Source organism: Cyrtonyx montezumae, unplaced genomic scaffold, assembly GCF_038088225.1.
Source record: "Cyrtonyx montezumae isolate F1298 unplaced genomic scaffold, pur_monq_1.0 scaffold_13, whole genome shotgun sequence".
NCBI classification, from domain to species: Eukaryota; Metazoa; Chordata; class Aves; order Galliformes; family Odontophoridae; genus Cyrtonyx; species Cyrtonyx montezumae.
This window is the reverse complement of record NW_027071859.1, coordinates 33,671,791-33,697,390: the sequence shown is the minus strand read 5'-3', so window position 1 is coordinate 33,697,390 and position 25,600 is coordinate 33,671,791. Positions and strand designations below refer to the sequence as shown.

General features: G+C 46.2%; 1 protein-coding gene across 4 annotated transcripts; it reads left to right on the top strand.

The window, feature by feature from the left end:
• Positions 1-9,558: 9,558 nt before the first annotated feature.
• Positions 9,559-25,013, top strand: CNR1 (cannabinoid receptor 1). Of its 4 annotated transcripts, none has more exons than XM_065731013.1 (3): positions 9,559-9,711; positions 17,003-17,059; positions 21,942-25,013. In XM_065731013.1, exon 3 carries the CDS (start codon positions 22,003-22,005, stop codon positions 23,422-23,424), a length of 1,422 nt encoding a protein of 473 aa, XP_065587085.1. In that variant the 5' UTR covers positions 9,559-9,711; positions 17,003-17,059; positions 21,942-22,002; the 3' UTR covers positions 23,425-25,013. The 4 variants fall into 4 exon arrangements, with proteins under 4 accessions (XP_065587085.1, XP_065587086.1, XP_065587084.1 ...); XM_065731012.1 differs by lacking the exon at positions 9,559-9,711 and adding an exon at positions 10,195-10,306; XM_065731015.1 differs by lacking the exon at positions 9,559-9,711 and adding an exon at positions 16,512-16,522.
• Positions 25,014-25,600: the final 587 nt, after the last annotated feature.

Sequence of the window (25,600 nt, the reverse complement as noted above, 5' to 3'; positions counted from 1 at the left end):
CCAGCTAACAGAAGAGATGTGATCAGACAGCCAGCGCTTTATTAGTCACCAGAGAACCCAACCACAGGCTTCAAACCCGTAGGGAACCAGGCTTCATTAGTTCTGCTGCTCAGAAAATGCTCTGAGTTTTTTACCTTTACTCTTATGCTTCAGTTGAGCAGTCATAAATTTCCAGGAGCAAAAAAAAAAAAAAAAAAAAAGGTTCCTCCATCCTCCATATAATGTATAATGTCCCTTTATACATCATCCTTCTCTTAGTGAGAAAGAGAATGGCTAAGAATAGCCAGTCAGATGATTTACTATTACAATTTTCTGCGGGTATATGGGATTTCTGGATGTCACTCAGCTGCCCTTAACAATAGCAAGGACACAATTGTTTCCATAGTAATACCCATTGCGAAGGGGTGAAGGTGTGTGTGTTGGGGGGAGAGTACAAAGCAAGTGGGAGGCACAGGTTACACAGACTTGCATAAAGGACAAAAATCAGGCACAACAGAATTTGATTCTGCAATCCTTGCTGTAGAAATTCCCCTTTTAAGGTCATTTCTATTCCATTGAATCCAGCACAAAACTTACTTAAGCAAATAAGCAGGCTAAGACTTTTACATTTTAGACAATGAGCATACACGAGAGAGCTTTGTGTCTTTTGTCGCTCTTCCACCTTGAATAACTTAACCACTGAGGCACCACTTTTAATGAGAGGAGATATCCCAAGTTTGTGGTCACAGAAAAGTACACCTCACCATACCATTTCATTTCTTACTTGATGCAATAGACAAACGTGGTCCGGCACACTGGCTTCCCAAATCAGCTGATAGTATAAAGCAGTCTCTCTGTATTGCTCTTAAAAAGTTAAACAGACAACAATTCCCTGACCAACAGGCTAAACGTGTCCTGCATCCTTTCATCTCAAAATACCTCTCTGAACAGAGAAATTCTGATGCTGCAGCATATGTTGCGGCTTTTCTTGGTCACCCTGAAGAAAACAAGAATTGCAGAAACAAAGGAAAGCCAACAGTGAAGTAAATAAAGCCCTTCTGCTTCTTTCTTCTCTGGTTTAATAGAAAATGCTACTCAGATGGTCTCCCAGCTGCAGCAGAAGTACCTAAGGTTTTAATAAAAGTAGCTTTTATAAATGGCTGATGGGGGAAAATTGAAGAATTTATCCAGGATTCCATTTGCCCAAGATGGTTCCTGGTGCTGGTGCTAAAAGCTCTGCTATTGACTCAGACGGTTATATGACCCTTTGAGCCAGAGCCAACACAGATGAAGAGACGATAAGCTCAGGCTACTTAAATAGGAAAAGGGCATTGAAAAGTAGATTATAAAATAATCTAGTCCTTTTTCTAGTCCTTAAGTGATCTGTTGGGTTTTTTTTTTGTTTGTTTGTTTTTTTAATATTCTGTAATATGAGCTGTGAATCTAAATATTGTAAGGAAGTAGCTATTAAAAGACCACATTTTGTTACTGAACCTTCTCCCCAGGCTGGAGCTTAGAAGTCAGCTTTCCTAAGCCTACAGAGAGGGTGCTCCCAAAGATTCTTGTTGATTTACTTCACACAAAACACATATTCCGGACATCTTTTTTTTTTTTTTTTTAGCATTTTTTTCGTACAACGAATTGATTTTGGAAGCCAAAAAGCCTTTCCCAACCACGAAATGATGTGAGAAAATCCAACTATTCACAGCAGGGCTTCAAGATGGAGTCGTGACAAAACAGTCACTGTGGGGCTTCCTCTGGAGAACTCCTGTCCCACCCTCTACTTATCCTGTTCCCTTTCTTAGTCAGTGCTTTGTGCTGCCGGGCAAGCTGCATGGGCGGATCTGTGTCCAGAAACTCACTGCTATTACAGTGGATTTATTTTCCAGTGATGGTGTGGGGCTGCAGAGTGATCAGCTGGTGGCAGCCAATTCCCCCTTGTTGCATCAGAGAAAAGAATGAGCAGGCTTCAGCTTTGCCATTTGGGGTTTGGTGTCTAGACCCACTGTTTTCAAACCTCCTATTGGGCACATTTTGCAGGGCTGAAAATGCTGGGTGGCCTCTCAGTCACACAGATGCCACGGGATTCAAGCTGCATATTCTGAAATAATACAACCTAGGCTGACAGTGCTTCCGTGACCAAAGGGTTTTATTAAATGAAAACAAGCACGCAAATGTACATTTTATACCGAGGCTACTGACACTATAATGAATAATTTGCAGGGGGGAAGGGATGGAGCATGAGCAAGCTTTGACCATATGAGCAAATGTGGCCACAATAATCGTAATAATGGTGAAAGAAAGGTATTGAGGAGCTGGCAGAGGTGAAGAAATAGCCAGGCTGTCTGCTGAGGACCAGACTGTGGCGCAGCTTGGCACAAAAGAAGAGGTGGAAGTTTGTGTTTCTTACTCCTTCAGAATCTCTGCACGTTTCTGCTGAAGTGCAGGGGAGCAGCTCACCCCGGGCTCACTGCATTTCCCTCTGCCACCACACTGCTGAGACACCCAGCCTTGGAGAGAGAGGCTGCAGAAAGCCTTAAGCATGCACACTGCAGGGTTCCCAGGAACATGGCTCCATCAGAGTGTACTACAGATCCTTATCCCAGCTGGGTTTTATGTTTACGGGGGCAGTTGAGCTCTCTCTCTGTTCCCCAGCAGCAGCCTCTCCTTATTAAGCACCGTAGAAGCAGTGCCTCCTCCACACAGTTCTATAGTGTAGGGAACCTGAGCTAGGAAATGTGCAGCCCTCATCCAGATTCGTAATTGTTTCTGTTTTCTGGAACTGAACGTGTATGCTGGTATATACCGTCCCTATTTAAAAGCTGACAGGAGGGGTTGTTTTTGTATTGAGCAGGAACAAGGAAAATGTGAACAAAAGTCAAGAGACAAAACAAATCTGTATATTTCCATGAAAGAGCCAATCTATTTCAGAGTCATCTTAGGTGGTGTTTTCAGTTAGGTTTTGTTTGTTTATTTGTTGTTTCTTTTGCCATACTGATGAATGATATCGATTTGCATTGCATAGAAGTTGCAGATGCAATCTATGCCTATTTCCATTAAATGCGACATTCAGAGCACCCTGCACCTCTTGGAGACTTTCCTGACTTTGATGCCTCTGTATACTTGCAGAGGTAGAGCACAAGGGAAAGCTTTGTCATCTTGCTTCTCTCAATTTCTTCCCTTCGCCACACAGCTATGTTGTTATTTATTTATTTTGGGGACCCACTTTTTTTTTTCCTTTTGTACTTTTCTATGCATACTTATAATGAAAAGATGATCTGTGTCCTCATTACTGTTCTATTGCTCGATGATGAAAAAACATGTTAACAAAGGAAAATGCTTTTCAGTGAGCTCATAATGTTCCCTGCTGTTCAGCTAGGACTGTAAAGAGTACGGTTTAATGAAAGAAGGTGAGAAGGTGGGAAAAAAAACTAATGAGGGTGTTTCTCTGCATTGAGAGATCACTTAGGAGCAGCAGTGATTTCCTTTGTGTCAGAAAAATATAAAAAACAAGGTTCAAAGGCAGCATCCCCAAGGTCAAAGAGGCCCATCCTCTCTAACACAGCATGAGGAGTAACACTCTCTGGCAACCTCCTTTTTCCATCTAGAGTAGCATTTTGTAATTCTCACGTGGTGGAGAGAAATGAAGATGTGCCTTAGCCAGCTTTTAATTCCCAAGGAACAGGTACACATGCTGTAGTAGGTGCTCAAAGCTGATTGCATAATTAGTGGAGCAGCTCACAGACCCTCACCTGGAGCTGTAGATGGGGATGCAACCTCTGCACAAAAACAGACTCCCAAATTGGGATCCCAAGGCTCACACAACTGCTGCCATTTGCTCCAGAGAGCATCATAGGATCATTAAGGTTGGAAAAGACCTCCATGATCACTTAGTCCAACTGTTGACCCACCACCACCATGCCCACTAAACACATCTCTCAGTGCCACATCCACACAGTTCTTGAACAGCTCCAGGGACAGTGACTCCATCACCCACCTGGCCAGCCTATAGCAACATCTCACCACTCTTCCTAAGAAGAAGAATATCCAGGGCGAGTTGATCTGAAGCTGCACTGAGCAGAGCACATGGTGATGAGCAGTTCGCAGCACAGAGCCCGCTGGAGTCGCAGAAGACATACAGTTCTGTTCCAGCCACAGTAACTGTATTGTGGCCTCATGTAGAGCACAGATGCTTCCTTCCAGCCTGATGGAACCAAGGCTTCAGTATCAGAGGGGAATGAGAAAGGAAGGAGGAGAGCACCATTTCTAAGGGTCCTTTCCCAAGCATAAGCAAGTGTGTGGCAGGCAACAGATGTCAGATAAGCAGTTCCTTGCCCCAGATCTGGGCAAGCCTTTGTTTCAAAGCAGTGGCTTTGCAAGTCTTCTGACTGTTCTCTTTTCTCTGGAGCTGGCAGAAGGAACATGACACAGCACAGCATCACTGCCTTCAAAGATAAGGAAAAAAACCTTGTTAGTGCCCTGCAGTGCCACCCACTACACAATAGGCAAAACACTACCAGAAATCAATACAGCAAAAGATTGAGCCCCATCAAAACATATGCATCCTTAACTGCGTACACATCTCTCTCATCTTCCTAACTCATTGAGTTCACAACCTAAATTACACAGAACAGTGGCTAAATTGGTTTGTCATTGCTCAACTCCAACGTAAAAAGACAAAGCAAGAAGCAGAAGAGAATAACGTTTGGGAACCAGAGAGCTTCCGGGGGTAGTTAATGATGGGACAGAGAGACTTGAATGCCTGCATCACCAGTTTTAATTTGGTTCAGGGGCAGTAGTGACACAGTCATTTCCATATCATAGCTGTTCACTTTCCTGCGTGAGAAGAGTTGGTGGTCTCGGTCTGTTCCTTGCTGGCGGATATCTGCATCACAAAAACCAGCGGTACATCTCTCATTCTCACCAGCTGGCTGCGTGGAAAAACCAAGGTCACATTTGCAGAAGGGGTAGGGCCAGCAGAGCAACAGGCTGAAGCATGCCGTGGGGACAGCCCTGAGCAGGGACACTGCCATCCTTGCCTGTGACATAAGCAGGGACTGCCTGCTGTCAGCTCGACCTTGCACAAGGGACCAACATCCGACTGCACATGGAGCTGGATAATTAGCAAAGCCCCCAGGAAACCCACTCGCTTTCATGGATTCTGTCATTCTCTGAGCACTTGGGGGTTTTTTTTCATTATTTGCTTTGATGGCAGTAAAGCTACTTCTGGGCAATAACATTTGGGTTTTTATTGTTATTATTTGCAGCGTGACAGTGCCTGCAGGTCATCGCCAGGACTGTGGCTTTAATAGATGCTTACAAACTACTACTAAGAGACAGTTCCCGCCTTGATGAACATATCACTGAAACAGAAAAGCCTGACAGTGGTGAGAGAAGTGAGATACTGTTATCCGCCTCAGCACAGGAAGACAAACAGCAGGACCTTCTGAAGGGCTGAGCTCCTGGGGCCAGTGAAAGCTGTACGTGTTCAACACTGCTGAAAAAAAAAAAAAAGAGAGAACAGACAAATCAGTTTAATCAGTTTCTAGGTCCCAACCTATAACCTGGTCTGTTTGATACAGAAAAATGTAAAAAAGCTGAAAAATCACGTTCCCATGAGACACATCTTCTATCTGCTACAGCATTACCCGATGATTGGAGGTGCTCAGGCTCCCAGCTCTCTCTGTTAGGGAGAGGAATCCAGAGTGGGAAACGCTCAGGATTTAAGGTCTTGTTTTGATAGGAATTTCTATTGTGGCCTTCAGGATGAGAGAAGCAGAACTGTTGGAGACCCTCTTTGACTTTTTCCAGAGATTTTCTGGCTGTGAAACCATGGAAGAGGTTGTGTGCACCCTTCATTCTCCATGGGATCCTAGCAGCAAAGTCTCCTAATCTAGACAAGTAAAGATAAGGCTTTCGGATGTGCAGACAATCTTCTAAATTAGGAACCTGACATAAGCGCAAATCTTTTCTCTCATTTCAAAATGATCTAAGAAATTGCCACATAAACCTTGGGAAAAACCATTTGTCTGTGAGCAGGACAAGAATGAGAGTGTCAGAAGACAGTGTACTTTCAAATTCCTCTTGGGAGATCTTTTATTTCTTGCGTGTTCTTTATATCTACCACAGATAAAAAGGAGCAAAAACCTCCAAGCTTATCATGAGGTGGCAGCAGGAAAGACTCTTGACCAGGAGAGATGGGGAAATCTTGCAAGCAGCCACAGAACTCCAGAGCCTACAAAACCAGGATGCGTATGATCTTTATGAGACCACTGAACCATCTCTCCTGATCATTATATGGATTTTTGCTAAGTAAATCTTCAGGGTCACTTAATGAGTGAGCACATCTGATCAACCTAAATAGAGAAATAAAATGCCTTGCTATTGGAATACAACATTCATAAAGTGATGGGCAATGGTTATTCTTCCTAAGAACATAAAATACAAGTATTTAACAACAACAACAACAACAAAAACAACAGTAAAGCACAAATGGTGATGTGTTGTTTAGGAAGAGCACAGGAGCGGCTGGATTATCTCATGTGTCACCCTTATTTCTCTTCTTTCTGAAACAAGAATTGAAGGAAGTCACAGCTGCAGTAGCCCTGTGGGCAGCCAGCAGATATCTGACTGATGCTCTGTTTGGCATATGCTAAATGGTAGCAACGGAGAGAAAAGCAAGAACGTCTGCTCCTAGGGTGTGCAGTGTTGGAATCATAGGGGTTAGAAGGGACCTCTGGAGATCCTAAAGTCCAACCCTCCTGATAAAGCAGGCTCCCTTCAGAAGGTTGCACATTACAGCTTACTTCCACCCCCACCTCTTCCTTCAGGCCTCATTGCTGTTACTGAATGACTTTCTTTCAGCTGGTAACAAGGCTTAAATTCCTTCATAATGGCACACTCCAAAAAGTTGGCCATGCACCTATTCTGGAACTCCACCATGTGGCCTGGAGCCCCACACATCCTTTTCCTAGGTGTCTGGGATTTCACTCTGTAATTTTCTGCCTCAAGAACATCATGGAGAAAATTAATTACAGCTGAATGGAAACCCTTTATTCAGGTTTTCAAATTTTGTATTATTTTGTAATATATAATATAAAATGAAATATTTTGAAACCGAAACTCATTTTGAAAGAAGAAATTGAAACATTTAGCTTGGAAATGTCAAAACGAGATGTTCCCACACTGTTGGAACACCCCTCCATCACTTACTCTTTTTTAAATGACATTTTCACTGAAACTAACACAAGTTTGCAGAGCGGCTCAATTTTGACAGGGCTTTATTTTCCAGTGGAAAGCTGTTCTGAGGTTTTCCAACCAGCTTCACCAGGAACAGGTGTCACAGGATCGCAGCAACCTTCCCTTTGGCAAACTGCTGCGTTAGAAGCAGGATCCTGGATGAGCACAAGGCATGAGGGGGCAGGGGACGCCCCAAGAAGGCTGGGAACCTGGTGCCTGAGTCACCCCTGGCTGCATCTCAACACATCCCGCCTTCCACAGCATGGCTACGCCTGGGGACTGAACTGGCAGTAGCAACTGTGGGGGATTTTAGGGGAAAGAACCTTGGTGTGTGGGCATGGTTGCATCTCTAAGCACTGAAACTTCCCTCCCTGCCATCTGAGTTTAGAAGCAGTTAGATAAAAGGAGTGTCCTGAGGCTGGCGTAAATCCCAGTTCAGGATGGGGAGCTTCTAGCAAGGCCCGGAGGCGGAGGCAGGATGAGCAGGAAGCAATGCACGCCCCAAAATTTGCTGATTTCTGTCCACTGACGTCTGCTGGATGTGACTTGCCTGTGTGAGGAGATGTGTCCTTCCCTCGTGGATGCAGAGAAGAAGCTTAACCCAGTAGGTTCACAGGGAAGGAAAAAGTGGCAGCCTCTCTCAAAGCACGAGAATCTCTTGAAAGCTCTTAGTCCTCTGAGGAGAAGTCAGTACCTTCTGAAACGGAAAGGGAACAGAAAAACCCGCTCTGCTTTTACTGCAGTGTTAAATAAAGTTCTTTTTACACACCAGCACTTTTGAATTACCAAGCAGCCTGACTAATATCAGAAGCTTGAGTTGGGCACAAATGAGTTAGTCTTTTTTCTTCTTTGCTTTCCTCACAGGAATGCCACTTAAAAAAATTTCCTTTCTTGTTAATTTAACGATTACCTTCAAGAAGAGCTGGTGGCGGGGAAAAACGTGGGCAATAATTATGATCGAGTAGTCAGTGTGGAACCAGGTGCGAGGAACAGCTCGGCAAATGGGTCCACAATCCTGGGCCCGCTTCCCCAGAGCCCTGAGATGCTGAGTGTCTCAGCACCGGGCCTGGCTGTGGAAACCTCCCCTGGTGATGGTGTTCAGAGCTGGCACCTCTCAGGCTGGGCACTCACACTGCCTGATTTCCACGGTCCCAGATGGGGAGAGCATAGCTCCTTCCATGTGTCGTCTTCTCCCAGCTATGGAGAAGTGTCCCTCTGCCACAGGCAGATGTGGTGGGTGGACCATTTAACGTCTTTAGACACTATGTCAAATGATAAATATTTATCACATTTCTGTATTAATACATGTGAAGACAAATCCATATTTATGACACTGCAGAGGGAGAAGCACACTGAGCAAAGACAGCTGGCTATTATATTCGTTCAGAACTGGCTTTGGGATCAGCCCCAGCCTTCCAGTTGTGCCTGCCGTCCTTGTGCCTCGGAGCCATCCCAGCCCTCACCTGAGGGATTCCGTGCTACCTTTTGGCTGCTGCCACTACGGCTGTTGTGCCAATGCAAGGATACCAAAGACACGACTGTCCGCCTTGGGGATAACAGGGGAAAAGGCAAATAAATACCCGCAAAACTCAGTGCCGAGAACCGCCACGTGGAGAGACGGTGAAGGGGAAACCCTTCAGAGGCGGCTGCGGCCAAAGCGCCTCACGATGGCCACACCGAGCCCACCCCAACGCCTCCATGCCTCCAACCGGGAGGCGCGGTTGCCCCGCGGGACGCCCGGCTCACCGCCCGGAGCGCCCTGGCGGCGGGGAGGCGGCGGCAGCCCCGGCGGGCCGGAGGAGGCGCTGCCTTTGCACGTCGGCGGCGGGCCGCCCCTCCGGCCCGGCTGGGGCTGCCGGCGGGGAGTCGCGGCGGAGCGCGGCACGACGGGGCGAATCCTTATCGCTAGCTGAGAGCTCCTCGGCGGCGGGGGAGCGGGCGGGGCGCGGGGCACGGGCGAGGTGCCGCTCCCCGTCCCGCCGCCCACTCCCCCACCCCCGGGCGGCGGGGCGAAGTTTGGCCGCCGCCTCGCTCCCCCGGCGCTGTCCGTGCGTGCGGAGCGCCTCCGCGGCTGCCAGGGCCAGGACAAAAGGCACATTAACACGTGATGGGAGCCGGGCTTCATAAATGGGACCGGAGCGGGGCGAAAGGCGGGGGGGGACGCCGCGGCGGGCGCCCAGCGGCTCGCGCTGCCTCCCCGCGCCGAGGCGGCGGAGGAGGGCCGGGGGCGGCGGCCTGGGGCGGCCCGCGGCGGAGGGGCGGCGGAGCCGCTCGAGCCGGGCGAGCGCGGCGGCGGTCGGAGAGGAGGCGCCGAGGGGAGGGAAGGGGAGGCAGCCGGGGGGAGACGTCTCCCACCTCCTCCTTCTCCTCTCCGGCACCGCCTCCTCGGCGCTCCCCAGTGCCGGGGTGCCCGGGCGGGGCGGCGCTCCCGCTCCCTGCCGGGGGTCGGCGCGACAGGAGCGGGCGGGGGACGCGGCCGGTGCCGAGCGGAGGGTAAGGAGGGGCGCGGGGCGAATGGGACCGGGGGGGGCCGACGCCCCGCGAAGTTTGTTAGCGCCGGGAGATGCCGCCCGCCCCGACGGCGGAGCGGCCGCGGGGCTGAGGGCTCTGCCCCGGTCGTTTGGAAAGCTCCGGAGAGCCGAGACTGGAGCGGGCGGCCGTGACCCGGCTGCTTCGGGCTCCTGCCGGGGCTCCTCTGACCCCGGCGCTTCTCTCGTCCCGGTCCGGCGCTCCCCGCGCACGTCCCTCCGCGCTCCCCCGCGGCCGGGGTAGATAGCGGCGGCTCGCGGTGCTGTGGGCAGCGCTGTTCCGCTGAGCGGTGGCACCCGGCACCCGGCGGCGGCTGCGGAACGCCCCGGCGCTGAGCTCCGGCTGGGTTTTGTCTGACGTTCGGAGGTGGGGAGGAGGTGGGAGCTGGGGGGAGCAGCAGGAAGGGGGAGAGCGCTGTAAACTTCACGCGGGGTTTGTCGTGTGAAACCTTCATTCGGTCCGAAGCCGTTCGGAGTGACCGGAGGGGTTTTCTTTTACGTGGGCATCTTTTTGTTCCAAAGACGTCTGCACCCCTCCGTTGGGAGCACCCCTGGATGAGGTATGTACCGAGCGCTGGCAGGAGAGGGCTCGTTACCGTGATTGCGATTTGATTAAGTAAAATGGTGTCAGATGATGAGGTCCGGGGCGTTTTCTTACTGCTAAAATTATCGTGAGCGCTATTTTCTGTGTGCCGGTAAGCGATCAGTAACAGTAACAGTTTCGGCGTCTTCTTCCAGGAGAAAAAGGGAGGAATGTAATACAGAGTCAGGCAGCAAAATACTCCTTCTTGAGTATCTACAAGTTTAAAAGAAAAGAAAAAAAAAACAACCCGAAACGCAGTGTGGCTTTTTTAACCCGCTAAAGGTGTGGCAATGTATCTTTTTGCCTTATACGTATCCTCTTGTTTTCATTGTTATTGTTCACCTTTCCTTAAAGGAATATGGCATGCTCTGCTGGGGGGTGGCATTGCTGCTTGCACGGATCGGGATGACGGGAAGGTTCGGGTGCTGTGTGATACGGTATTCAACAGCAAAATGTACAGCCCTGAAAAAAATTACTTGGGAAGACCTAATTAATCCTTCCCGGATGACACCTCGTACCCGCTGCTAGCACAGGTTCTCTCTTCTTGGAAAAGGCAAAAAAGATGTGTGACTGTAGTAGGGATATCTGTTATGAGGGCAGAGTTTATTAAATCAACTGTAAAAGAAATAAGTATAACGTCCTTAAACAGTTTAGAAGATGAATGTGTAATTCCTGATTGCTTGAGGTTAAAATTAGTCTGGTAGCAACTAGGAACAGCTTTGCTTTATTATCTGCTGCTCTTTAGAATGAAAAGGCACAACCATTTGAATAGAAGCATTTTAAAACAGAACCGATAAAAGCAGTAATTGTTGGGTTGAGCCGGCAGGCGTCTATTGCCGAGGGGAAAAAGTTGGCAAGGGAAAGAAATGGGTTATTTGCTGTGAATTTATCCCACCAACCAGTCAGTAACACAGAAACCCATGGAAATTAAATGGAGATACCTGCAGAACTCCAGGTGGGAGGGGAAGCAGGTTTTTGGCGTGGTGGGGATGAGCCCATGGGTGCCTTTCATCCTGCCTGTTGTCCTTTGGTGAATGGTGTTGGCTGCGTTGAGTAAAATACACCATTAGGAGTCTTCCTTCATGCTCTGCTGAAGGAATGGCACCTCATGGCCAACGCAAGTGTTTCTGTGTTCGCAGGTTTCTGATTGGGCAACAGAAGTTTACAAAGAGAATAACTTTTTTTTTTTTCCTGGTCGTTTCTGACTTCTGTCCCCCCATGTGGCCATCCCCAAGTGCTAGCACACTGAGGTTCCACTGAACATTTGGTGCCGACTGTGTTATGTGCTAGAGAGGGAGAGCTCAGGTGGTTCTCCTTTCTTTTGGATGGAGGTAGGTGAGGAGGCTGAAGGCAGGGGAGAGCCTAAACCTCCGTATTTGCTTAGCATTGCCCCAAAATTCTGCAAACATAGCACCATTCCTGGTTCCATACTTCTGTTTCATGCAGTGCTTCCACTCACCTGATTTCTCTGCTCGTGTGCTTGTGAAGAGGAATTACCTTCTCACGTGCAGACTTGGTGACCTCTCTCCAGCTGTGCCGTCAGCTAGCGGCATCTACACAGTTCATTTTGTCAACAGCAATTTCTCTTCGCAGATATCTATGGTGGTTTTATCTCATTTTCCTCACGAAACAGTAAATGGTTTCAGATAGTTTTGCTGAAATTTCCCCAAAAGGTTGGGCTATCTGCAATGATGAACGTTCTCCAGAGCTACTCATCAACCACTTAAGTGAGAATTTGGAGGTTTTTCTCCTCGGTAGCAGCAAATTCTCACAATCTGCTGCTATTTAAAATACGTACCACAGACGACCTTAGCACTGGGATTTGGCCAAGTTCAAAGCAGCTGTGCAGATGGACAGAGAAGACAGAAGGCAGAGGGAAATAGACCCTTTTAATCATAACAAGGCTGCTCTTGTTTTCCTATCTATAGTGGAAATGCACGCCAGCCCCTTGTACTTAAAAGCAAGCTTGCAAATGTGCCAGAATAGACAGCAACAGCATTTGTTATTAATGCAAAGTTAAGAACGTGACAACCTGTCTTCTCAGTGTTGCTCTTTATGTCTCCATTTCTCTCCTGCCTCTGTGTCACTGCAGAATGCACACGTCTAATTGCTGTTGGTGGGATCAGAATGCGCCCAGAACTCGGGCTTGGGGAATGTGTGTGGCTTTGTTAATGCTCACTGAAACCAGCAGTGACTCGTCCTTTTGAAATGGTCATAATGACTTATAAATCAATTGCTCATTAGAAAGAACTTTTTTTTTCCCCTTTTTTTTCCTGAAGGTGCCATTGTTACCCATGAAAAACGGTCTGGTTTGCAGGGTAAGGTTGGACCACGTTTTGTTGCGACGTGTGTGCCTCGTACAGGGCATTATGTTTATGTGCCTCTCTTCAGCGAGTGCATCCTTTTGTGATGGAGCTGCCCACGTCCAGATCACAGATAAAGCAGATATTCCGCTCCTGTGTCAGTTAATAAGGTGTCACTCATTATACTTCAGCTGGTGGAACGGGCTGCTTTGCGCGCTTCAGATGTTGTCTTGTTTGTGTAGATCAAGGCTGGATGGCATCCCATTTTACTTCATCCCGCGTTAACCTTTTTTTATGGCAGTTGTATATTCTTCTCAGGAAGGCGTGCTTACTCACTACAAAGTACTGAGCAGCAGCAGTTCGTTAGGGAGTACTGCAAATTCCATTTTAGCCCTTGCTGGAATAATTTTCATATCTCGCATTTTAGGAAAGCTTTCAAAGTTTGTACTTTGGGGCGTTTGGGGCTTCTACATTTACTTCCTGGCAGACATGTGAAATGTGCTCGCTGCTCTGAGAATTCATTATTTTTGCCCATTTCTGCCCCTGTTTTTACCACAGTGCAGTGCTGGATTCCAGTCTGTGCCCATGCCTGGAAAATTATGTTCAGTGGATTTGGAGTGTGTGTATGGATACCTGAATGTATGTGCTCTTGCAAAGTAATTTTTACAGGATCTCAGTAATAGATGTGCTAATTTTAGATGATGTTTTTTTCCCCAGGAAGCCTGCGTATGGGAATTCAGAATGGCATTCAGCAGTTCTCATGCCTGTAATTTTGTACCCACACCTCTAGCTTGTGTGTTGTCCTCTGGCACCGCGAGGCAGAGCTTCTGCGTGACAAACACTACTGCAGTGTTTGTGAGACTTCACGCAGTTGTTCTTCTAGGCATGTACCTGTTTGTGAACATCTGTGTGTAAGCTTAGGCATATCCGTGTGTAAATACACACACACAAATAGGAATTCATAACGTCCCTTGATACCTTCTACCCATTTATCCAGATACGATAAAATATTGGTTGGGGTCTCTGCATTTTGTTGTTCGGGTTACTTTGATACCAGATCCTACTGTAATTCTTTATTGCTTCTCTTTTTCTCTCCCTCTCTCTTTTATTTTTAAAAGAAAAGCATCTGCATGTTTCAAAGACATACACCATTGCCAAGCAATCTGGTGTAGTGGCTTAATATGCTGGCAAATAATTTCACAAGTTGTTTGTGTGTGTGAAGTCAGTATATTTGAATATCATTATATTCAGATTGTAGCTATGAAGAGAGTTATCTGAGCTTATTTAAATTTTATGAAAGGCCAGACAGCTCCAGAAATGTAAGAACATGTTATATTTTTCATCAGAGTGTGTAGTGTGTGCCTTTTACTTGTGTCCATGGTGTGGGATATTGTGCTTATCAAAGGTCTTTCTGTCCCAGCACGCATCTGAGCACGGCCCGTGCTTGGTGGCCTGATGGCAGAATCTGGGAGAAGTAGGCTCCCGAGGGCTGGAGTAGAAGGAGCACTGCTTTGCAGTGTGCTTCTGACCTCCTCTGCACTAGATTTGTGGCATCATCTGTGAACCCTGCTGTCCGTTTTTCTTTTTGGTGTGCTTATCCATTGTACGGTCATTTGATTTGAGCATCCTGTCTGCCTTTTCACCTCTGAGGTGTGGATTCTGTGCTTCATTTTCCTAAGGAGCTTGCTGTTTCTTCATGTCTCTGCCCAGATGGGCTCAGCTGGTCTCTGCCAGCCATCCCCGGCTCAGTGCCACGTGTCTGTCCGTACCTTCTCAGTGACCTGGCACAAGATGGCTTCTCAGAGCCCTTTGCATCTTCTCTCACCCTTTGAATACAAATCAAAAATGGGATTTCAACAGAGCAAGCTATTGCCTGCAGAGCAGTGGGTCTGTTCTTTCCTCAGGATGAGATCTGAAAATCCCACTGGCTGTATCCTTCAGCTTGTAGAAGCATCTCTGAAATTCTCTGAGCTCAGATCAAGGCAATTTTCTCTCCTGAGTTTTCTTCTCCATCCAAACTGCTTTCCCTAAGTTGATCACAAAGTCAGCTATTCTCTTTCCCCAAAATTCGCATCCCAGGGGCTCCTCATCTTTTACCATTCCCTGGGCTCCCCTCTCACTTGGAGACATCCTTTCCCCTTTCATCACAGCCCCAGTCACATCACCATTTAACCTCTGCTACCTCAGCTTTCAGCATCTTTGCTATCTAGCGAAGACTTTGATTAAAACTTGTTTCTGCCAGTTTCTCACAGGGGGGAAGGAGGAGAGCAGTCATGCACTCTGTGTAGTTTATTAAGATTTCTCCCTGGAGCCTGATGTTTTTTTCCTGCCTTTCTAGTTCTAATCCGTACTCTTTTAATAAAGCTCACTAATATTTTTTATCGTTACAAATTCTTGACCTTATTTCTTCTGCTCCAACTGTTACGAGGAAGCTGTTTTCTTGGAGCAGCTCTTTCTTTCTGCTAATAAGTGCATTTCTCCCCCACTTTCATGCTACAGACACCAGGTCCTTCTGGGGACCATTGGCATTTAGCATCCAGTGGAATCTGGGTCCTTGATGCCCTTCTCTGCTCTTTGCAATTGCTTTTCTCTCTCTCTTCAGCTACATCTCGTGTTCTGAGCTGATGCCTCTTCTCAGTATTTCCAGGAAATTGAGCACTCAGTCCCCATTTCTTTTGCACCTTGCTGGGCTTCTCTGTCCCTGTGCATCATTTATGTTGATTCTGCCCAGAAACACTAGGTGTCTGCACCTTATGACATTAGAGAACGGTGAGAAAATATGCAGGGAGTTATTTTTGTTGGAATACTGAAATCCAGGATAAATCCTCATGTAAAAAAGAAGTTTGAGAGTTCAAAACTGACCAGCTTGATGAGTTTTCACCTGTTTTCTTTAAAATGTCTATTCCGTAACACTGGATCAAACTTATTCTTACTACCTGCTGTTTCTCTTCTATTGAGAAGTTGGTCCCTCAACTCAAGCTCCACTGTTTCCATTTCATGAGTCATACTTCAGCAAGCCTATTCGCTGCCTCCCCAAGCCCGGTCTTTAAATACTTGTAAGATATATGAACTATGAAAGGTCTTGAAATCCTATTTCACACCATGTTTTTGTTATCTTAGGACAATGATCGTTGCATCCCCCCCTTGACCCCCAGAGGACAGGCAGACTGGGTGACTGTGCCACTGTTAATGTGGACTGATGGTCTCCTCTCAGGACTTTGCCTTGTCCAGAACAATTGTGTTTCTCAAGATGAGGGTGAAATCAGAGCTCTGGAGGGTTTTCCTGGGCAGCTGTCCCTACTCTTTCCCCTATAGCTGTGTGAGTTGAGTGTTTCTCTGAATATGGGAGACACCAGTTGTGATCCTTGGTTTGCTTAATGAGACAGAGAGCTCCCATCTATGCTTCCCACCTGCCAGGCCGGCTGGAATATCAGCCAGTGCCTTTGTTTCTGGTTGTTTAACTCTTGGTACAAAGTGGAACAACTCACACAGTTCAGAGAGGGCTGTCAGAGCGCTTTGTAGTCATGTTTCCCCAGGTCTCCCTGGAGACCTGAAGATTTAGCCCTTCTGCACCAGGTGGCACAGAACTTCATCCCTGCTTCAGAAGGTCTTCAGCCTTTTTGGTCTGAGGTGGCTGTGTGCCCTGGCTGGGTGGGAAATGAGATGCAGCCTCTTTCCTCTGTGCCCACAAGGCCTAGATAGTGTGGGCCTATCATTTCTTCCCTCCAAGGCGGTGCTGGTGAGGAGTATTTTCTTTCGAAAACATTGTCCGTCACCAGATAATGCTTTGTTTCTTTTCTTTTTTCTTCCCCAATTGCTTGGCTTTTGTCATTCAGATTGTTGGCTGCAGGATGCGCGGGAGATGTCATTTAAGGACAGCTTTCCCCCAGGTTAGAACAATCCAGCCCACATCCTGCTAGAGTGCAAATGGTGTGTTAATGAGCATAAATAACCAGGTAGCTGTGGTTTGTGACTTATTAATATTCAACTTACAAGAGATATCTGTCAGCATAAGAACCAAATTTGGCTCAGCACTTGCACGCAGCTGTTACCCCACAGCTGGCAGCACGCTGCTGTAAGGTGATAGCACGCCTAGTTTGCTCCTGCCCTAACTTCAGTGCTCTATCCTGACTCCTCACTCAGAAAAGTTTCTCACTGAAGCGGGTGCAGGCGTTCCTGAATTAGGAGTGACGGCGTATTTGCCATTTATAGTCTGGAAGCCGTGCAGTATTGGAGATGAAGTAGTAAAACAATAAATAGGAAAGGGGAAACATGGCTCTCATGTTCTCAGCTTTTTTTTTTTTTTTCTTCTTGCTTGGTTTTGCTGACTCTCAGAGTGACATTTCTCAGGCTCTGTTTCTTTCTCTAAGGCATAGAAACCTCGTCCTGTCCTCGAAGCAGTATTGCTCATCACCGTATGGGATAAGGTAATTATTAGCCATATAAATTTTCATTTTATAGGACAGTTTTAATTCCTGGAGGCCAACAGTTACTGTAGTAGATCTCAGTTCTCACACGTTTTCAGCTGACTGCACATGGTTATAAATTACTGCTCTTTCTCCCGAGGCAGTATTCTGTGGACACGGTGTGGTTGGAGTCCCAGCATGCTGGGCACTGTGTAGACCTGTCAGGAGAAACAGCCCTCTGAAGGACTTGCAAGCCTTACCACGTGGGAGCAAGGAAAATGCATTTGCGTATCTTAGTGCGTTCAAAACTGTTTCAATTATACCTACTTGTCCTTTAGCCTGTTCTTAATTAGCTGTCAGTATTGTAGAAGAAATGTATAAGTATGGAGATCAAAATGTTTTAAATTAGAAACTAGAAGGGTTTGATTGTGGATTTCCCTTTCTTGTTTTGATTCCTTTTCTTTTCATATCAGTACCGGTATCATCACTGTATTGCTCGTAATTACTTCCTGAGGAAGAACGTCAAATGTTCACTGTTTCTATTCAGGCTATTAAAATTGCTCTATCAATCATCCTCTTGAAAATTATAATAAATTCTGCCCTTCTTTAGATGATAACTGCTAAAACTTCCCAGCTCTTCTTCTCCCCTGGAACACAGTTCCCTGTGTGAACTGGTCCTAGGACCAACCAGAAATCAAGAGGAGTTAGAATTCTCCCTGTTGTCTGAGATGGGTTCCCAACCTTTTACATGTTACCTGGTGTAGATTTTATCTGAGGGCTCTTTGTACGCTGCTAGCACCCCGGCATCCTGCTAGGCTGTGGAAACCACGCAGCAGAGGGCAGTGGTAAGATTTGCCCCTGCATTCACCCATTCCTCAGGTCTGGGGGGTGAAGTCTTATAAAGTTGGGAGCGTCTTCAACTATCAGCTGATGTTTAGTATGTTTGGACCCTGATGAAGCAGGCTGGAGGAGCAAGACAGATGCAGTTAAATCCAGGTCTGAATACAGCTCGCTGGTGTGTTCATTAAAAGCCACTCCATCTAGTGGCAGCTGCTTTGCACAGCCAGTCTGGCAGTGCCAGCCAGCAGCCCCAGGTTTAGGGGGGAAGTGGCACTGTCTAAAATGGTGTGCAGCTATTGGCTTTCTGGTTTTATTCTTCAGGATAAAAGACACTTGACGTTTTTTATCTTTTCTTAAATCGTGATCCATCATCAGAATTCATTACTTACTGCGAGTTGCTGCGTGCACTCACATAAATACACTGACAGTTTTGAGTGCTAGCATCAGGGAGTGCTCTTACTCATCTTTAATCACCATTCTTGTTCTTTTTAAAGCCATTTTAAAATAAGCAAAGTTGTAGAGGTTATCTAGGGAAGAGTGCAAGCTGAGAGCTTCGGGGACTCAAATTCCTCAGCAAGGAGAGCAGCTCCTGGCTAGGCAGGAGGGCTTTTCCCTTACCAGGCTCTGGGCTTAGCTGCAGCATAGAGCCCTCTCCTGGAGCCTCCCTCCAGAGGGAAAGATTGACATGAGGGACCCTCATCTGCCAGGGAGGCTGTAAGAAGCCACAGAGTTCCCGGGAGTGATGTTTGTGGGTCTCAGGTCGTTGGTTTGTGTTGAAGGGAAGCCAGCTGAGAAGAAGTGGACGCATGGCTTCTGACCATTCCAATGGGGTACCCCCTGCCCATGGGCTGTGCCACCGAGGTTCCCTCCTTTGTCTGCACCTCACTGAACAAAGGGACCAACTTTTTGGCCTGTGCCAATCCATGCATCACCTCAGACCTCAAACTGGACACTTTTGGTATCCTCAATGCCAAAGTCCAGCCTTGTTTTCAATAGGCAGCCATGGAAAATGTTGTTTCGGTGCACTTCAGTATTATAGTTTATACTGGGACAAGCTAGCATCTAAATTAAAATGTACTAAATTCCAGTGAAGTACAATTCCAGATCATGTGAATGGCTGTTTTACTGCAACTTTAATAAAAATCACCCGCTGCTTGAATAGGTGCATGCACACATACTGCTAGAAATTTCCAATTATGAAATTCCCAGCAGCAAACAACAACAAAATTAATGTCAGCTACATCCCCCAAAGCCTAAACTGCACCACTAATGAACTCTCAAGTACTCTCAAAGAAAACTCTTCGCAGAGACAATAAGGTAGAAATTACTGCAATAATCTGAATATAAAAATACAGAGGAAAAAAAAATCATTGAAATTCCAAATCAGACTTGCCTCTCCCGATCCCATTAACCACATTGTTAGCATAGCGCATGCATGCATAGTGATATTGTCACATAGCTCACTGACACCTCTAAAAGAGCACAGAGGAATCCTTGTTCTTTCATTTGTATTTCAAACAGAGGTAGGGGTTGTAGCACGGCTGGCACCTTATGATGAGGACATACACTCAACATGCCTTCAGCGAGGACTGGCTGCTTCATAACAACTTGTTTGTCTGGTGGTTGCATACAATTTTCAAAGCTTTACTCAAACATAAATCTTCTTGACATGGGGCTATGGCTGTATTCATTAAAACAGTTGTCTGTCTTCTGATAGTAACTGAGTAGCACAGTCCTTAAGTGCTTATGGAACAACTTGGGTTTTGTTTTCATTTTTGGTAGCTTTCAAGTGAATCCCAGTTTCTTCACTACTGGTTTTAAACTGATGTTATAATGCCAAGTCCGAAGTTGTCAAATTTCACCCAATACGCACTTGCCATCAGGGTCACTTTTGCAACACATACAGTCTTCAAACTCTACCAGGAGCAGCTGTAAGGAGCCTTCTGGAAGGAAAGTACCTTATGTGTTAGATTAGTGCAGTTTATTTCTAATGTGCACTTCAGTGGCATTTCCCCTCTGCACTAATCAAACTCTCAGAATTTATTTCCTTAATATATTTCAAACTTATCTAATCACTGCAAAAGCTGGCACAGTGAGTGTGTGTTGTATATGGGATCATCCTGTCCATCGTGGCTTGTTTGCAGCCTTTCTTGCAAGCTGCACTGACGTTGCAGTACCTTCTGTAAGTGAGAGTTTGTATGCTTCCTATAATGCTACGTGTCTAGGCCTACTGAATGGAATGGGAAACATTCTATTAATGAACTGTGGAAGAAGTCTCAGTTGTTCAGATACCAAGTTGGTGAATACTATAAATATCTCAGCCGCCAAATGATCTCAACTTCTTTTGGTTTCTCCTCTTTTTAAGTATTATTGTAGAATTGTAGAATCATAGAATGGTGTAGGTTGGGAGGGACCTTAAAGACGATCTCGTTCCGCCCCCCGACTCTCTTTCCTTCAGTTTTTATGGAAAAACTTGGGTAGGTACAGAGCATGTTTACTCTTTCAGAGCTGTGATCAGTAAGTACTCTTGATTTTGGCAGCTAATCTCTGGTGGCCTTTCTGAACATTTATTGTCAGTTGCGTAAAGTTAAGAGGTTAGGTCAGCACAAGCCTGTGTTTGGCATCAGGGATTTCTTGAGTGTCTCAGACAATTTATTCCATTCTAAAAGCATGAAAAAGTTTGCTTTTGTTACTGCTGCTGATGTAATCATCTGGGTGTCCCATAGCAGATGCAGAATAGCTGAAGCAATGATTCTAGCTCTTTACATTCACTGACTGCCACTCTGGCAATGGAAGGGGACCTAAAGCAGATGTTCAATGCATATTCAGGGAGTGTTGTTTGGACAAAATTACATAAGGGAGCACAGCAGAAAAAGAACTGTGAGACCTGTCTTACATGACAATGTATGGATGATGCTCAGATGCTGATAAGCATGCTCTCCCAAGGGTACTGTGACCAAGAACTACACCCTGGATCCACAAATCTTCAGCCTCAAGCACAGTGGCTTGGCATAAGAAAACTCAGACTGTTGGCTCCCTGGGCACTTCCTGCTCTTCTCCTTTTCTGAGGGGACCATATGTTTTCAAGGGTGTCCTCAGTTGGAAGCATTACATTGCCACATTTCTTGCAGGAGCAGTGGTTCAAGGTCCCTCTCACCTGAAGTTCTGGCCACAGCTTCACTCTGCCTCCAAACTTAGCACCATATTTTTCTTAGTGAGTGTGAACTCTCCTGATGGAAGCTTCCAATCCAGACAGGATGAGTCACTGTTACACCTGCTGATTTAGCAGTGCTGCTCATTTTTCCTGAAACTGTGGCAAGAGCTAGGTAAACACCCACTTCCCTTGTAGTCCGAGCATCCTAGTTACTTTGGTTTCCCTAGCAGAGGGTCAGAATTGAATACTGAAACTTTATCCAGGTTTTGCATTTATAGATAAACGTGCTATAGATGCTGATCAATTTTCAATAATAATCTCAGGATCTTAATAGACCTCAAATTACTGTAACAGGATCATGTGAATCTGCAAACATACTGGGTGAACCATGAAATTTAGAGTGCGTGGCTCCTTCTCTGTTCTCTCTGCATTGTCAGGTTTTCAAAACCCTTGGTGCCTTTTGAAAGGAAAGCAATAAAGGTGATGATTCAGTTTAATGCTGTTCTTGCAGTGGCACTTGGTATTATCTAAATGAAGCAAGCCCAAGGAATATTGGTCTGCAAGGTACTTAGCAATCAGAAGCTAAGTTCAAATCTAGAGAAAAATATCTTTCTGGTGGAGCAGCTCAGAACGTTTTGATGAGAAATGAAAATTACCTTTCTGTAGAATACTCAGTTCTCTGCATTTCCATTTTTTTTTTGTGACACTTCTAGGGTGATTCAGTTTTAGCAAAGTCTGGGTGATTTCCTTCTGAGTGCTCAAGTCATTCTGACTCCCACAAGTGGCAGAGGCTAGACCTGAACAGAATACAAGAGGAAGGTTGATTTTGCGTGACACAGTTCAGCTAAGTTGTTTGTGGAGTTTTTCTCCCTGTTTATCTTAATGAAGTTTGATCTTTTCCCCTTCTAGGATTTCCTCAGATGTCTTTTTCCGTCCCCCAAGTCTCTTTGAAACCAACAAGACTGAGGTTATGAAGTCAATCCTAGATGGCCTTGCAGATACAACTTTCCGAACAATTACAACAGATCTCCTTTACGTGGGCTCCAACGATATCCAGTACGAAGACATGAAGGGCGACATGGCATCCAAGCTGGGATACTACCCCCAGAAGTTCCCCCTCTCCTCCTTTAGGGGTGATCCTTTCCAAGAAAAAATGACTGCGGGAGATGATCCCCTGCTGAGCATTATTCCCTCAGACCAGATCAATATCACAGAGTTTTACAACAAGTCCTTGTCCACGTTTAAGGAAAATGAGGAGAACATACAGTGTGGGGAGAACTTCATGGATATGGAGTGCTTTATGATCCTGAACCCCAGCCAGCAGCTGGCCATCGCCGTGCTGTCACTCACCCTGGGCACCTTCACAGTCCTTGAGAACCTCCTGGTCCTGTGTGTCATCCTCCACTCCCGAAGCCTGCGGTGTAGACCCTCTTACCATTTCATCGGCAGCCTGGCTGTGGCCGACCTCCTGGGCAGCGTGATTTTTGTCTACAGTTTTGTTGATTTCCATGTTTTCCACCGGAAGGACAGCCCTAACGTCTTCTTGTTCAAGCTGGGTGGAGTTACAGCCTCCTTCACCGCCTCTGTAGGTAGCCTTTTTCTCACAGCTATAGACCGGTACATATCTATACACAGGCCGCTCGCTTACAAAAGGATTGTAACCCGACCAAAGGCCGTTGTTGCATTCTGTGTGATGTGGACCATCGCCATTGTAATAGCTGTTCTTCCCCTGCTTGGCTGGAACTGCAAAAAGCTCAACTCTGTGTGTTCAGACATATTCCCTCTCATCGACGAGACGTACCTGATGTTCTGGATCGGGGTCACCAGCGTCCTCTTGCTGTTCATTGTCTATGCCTATATGTACATACTGTGGAAGGCGCACAGCCACGCTGTTCGCATGATTCAGCGTGGCACGCAGAAAAGCATAATCATTCAGAGTACGGAGGATGGTAAAGTACAGATCACTAGACCTGATCAAACTCGTATGGACATCAGGTTAGCCAAAACCTTGGTCCTTATTCTAGTCGTTTTAATCATATGCTGGGGCCCTCTCCTCGCCATAATGGTGTATGATGTCTTTGGGAAAATGAACAAGCTCATCAAGACTGTCTTTGCCTTCTGTAGCATGCTCTGTCTGCTGAATTCGACAGTGAATCCCATCATCTACGCTCTGAGGAGCAAGGACTTGCGACATGCCTTCCGGAGCATGTTCCCCACTTGCGAAGGGACTGCACAGCCTCTGGATAACAGCATGGAGTCTGACTGCCAGCACAAACACGCCAACAACACGGGAAACGTGCACAGGGCTGCTGAGAGCTGCATTAAGAGCACAGTTAAGATTGCCAAAGTGACCATGTCTGTCTCCACAGACACGACTGCTGAAGCACTGTAAGTCAGAGACTTCTCAGCGTTGTGAGAAAAGGAGTTAGTTAAAAAAATAATAATTCAACAACAGAGAATACCAAACCCGTGGCTTAACGTGTTTGTACCTCCCTGTAATATCTTTTTGGTTTGTCATTGTAAGCTAAGCAATGGTTGTGTTAAGAGCATTACCATCAGCCAGTTTTTCAAGTTTTACAATTAGGGATCCAAGCTAAATTTTCAAAAGTTGGATTTTTTTTCCTCAAAAAGTGTTTAATGAATAATAGCAAATTTCCTGAAAGAGCACAGAAAAAACACCAAGCTAGCAAAAGTTCCTTTTAGGGGTGCGAAGAAAAATTGTGAAACCTAATTGAAAACTAATACATCCTAAAACAATACCATTCAATAAGAAGAAGCCTTGTAATCATGCTGTCCATCTCAATGTGAAATGTATTCCATGTCTGTGAGTAATAGGAGTTTTTGATTTTTTCCAAGAGCGGCAGTGCTGAGTTTTAGAAATTTTGTAAAACTGTGTTGTGTCCTGTGAGTTGTACACTGTTTTATTATGTGTTATTGATATTTGTCCGATTAAACAAAGTGATAAGGTAGATTTATGTGGAAATAATGTGAAATGTGATATGTAAACCCCATTGAGAACACTGTATTTGAAGAATTCCTATGAGCTGTTTGGGAAATTTTACACTTCTAGTGGTCTTCTGTGGACTTGGGGGAGAGGCTTTGTGTTCTTTTACTAAAATTACTTCCCTGCTACCTTTTATTTTCACATGTATATGAGAATAACAGCAACAGAGGAATAGAGGAGGAATACAGGAGAGGAATGCACTGGTTCAGACTTTTAAATACCACTGCGTTTACACAGAAGGACATTTACTATTGTACAGACTATCTCCCTTCTCTTGGGTGTTGTACGAACACTGAAAGCAAAGGTCCTGGATTTTGGCTCCTTCAGTCACATGCTGGTGCTGGACCACTGAAGACAGCATGTGTCCGACTCCACGTGCGATGTAATCACTGTGCCGTCGATGTATACTTGAAGTGTGTCGCGTTCCTGTATCCCAGGTTTAAGCCAATCTAGAGCCTGAGATGCTGGACTCCAGCCTTCACTCAAAGAGGAGGAAGTATTGTCAGATTTAGGCATTTTCTTATTGTGTGAGCGTGTATATAAATAAATATCTAAGTGTGTGTACGTGTGTGTGTGTGCGTGTATGTAAGTATACTAAGTGTGAGTCATGGTAGCATAACTAAGATAGGACACTATGACCAAACGTAAGCTGTATTTCTTGTTGCACGCTTTGCACACAAATCCTGTTTCTAAAATTGAGTTCTTCCAACTGATTACTGACGAAGGTACATAATGCGAACATACAGATCCAACACTGAGGGGTGTATCCATGCACTGGAGAAAACAACCTTCCAGCTGTGCTTTAGAATGCAGCGAGGCAGAGCTGGGTGTGAGCCAGCACTGACCACTGGAGTGGCTTTTGAGGGTGTTCCTGGAAATGGAGGACGCCAGGAATAAAGAAGAGCTTCAATCCTTACGTATTCAGATCTGATTGTGTGAAATGAGGTGAGTCTCGCTGTGAAACTAGGACACAGAGGACAAGGCTTCGATGACGGTGAAGTTACTCCTGAAAATGGAGACTCCGCTCTGTAGTGGGATTGTTTTTGCATCCTGGGACTTCTACAAGGAGGACGTTGTTAGTCACTAAGGCATGGATACTGCCTAACATTGGAGGTACTGTGTCCTGTTCCCTGCTGCCTTCCTGTTTTGGACCGTTTCCTCACACCTCTCCTAGCTGCTTTCGGCCAAAATGGCTGTGAATGTGGCCTAGCCCCCTAGCTGTCTGGTGCATGCCACAGGTGGAATGACTCCCTCAGTGACACAGAGCTGCTGTCCTGCAGCAGGGTTACATAGGAAAAGAGGTAGCCTTGAGGTTGCTGGCCACCAGGATGTCTCCATGGCATTTGGATGTGGTAGCGCAGACCAGAGCAGCTGGTAGCACAAAAGGCCAAGCTGAGCTTAGCTGGCTGCTCTTTGGTGGCAGAGGTGGCTGTGAGTTCAGGGCACAAAGACACTGTATGTGACGATACCTTGCAGAGAGATATCTCCTCAGAAGAGGTACTGGGCAGCAAAAGATACGGGGGTATTTTCTTCCGCCTCCCTCCCTGCAGTTGACCCAAGTGGT

Coding starts and splice junctions, on each gene's coding strand:
- CNR1 (XM_065731012.1), top strand. Junction 17,060..21,941: donor TCATCACCGTATGGGATAAG/GTAATTATTAGC, acceptor TTCCCCTTCTAG/GATTTCCTCAGATGTCTTTT.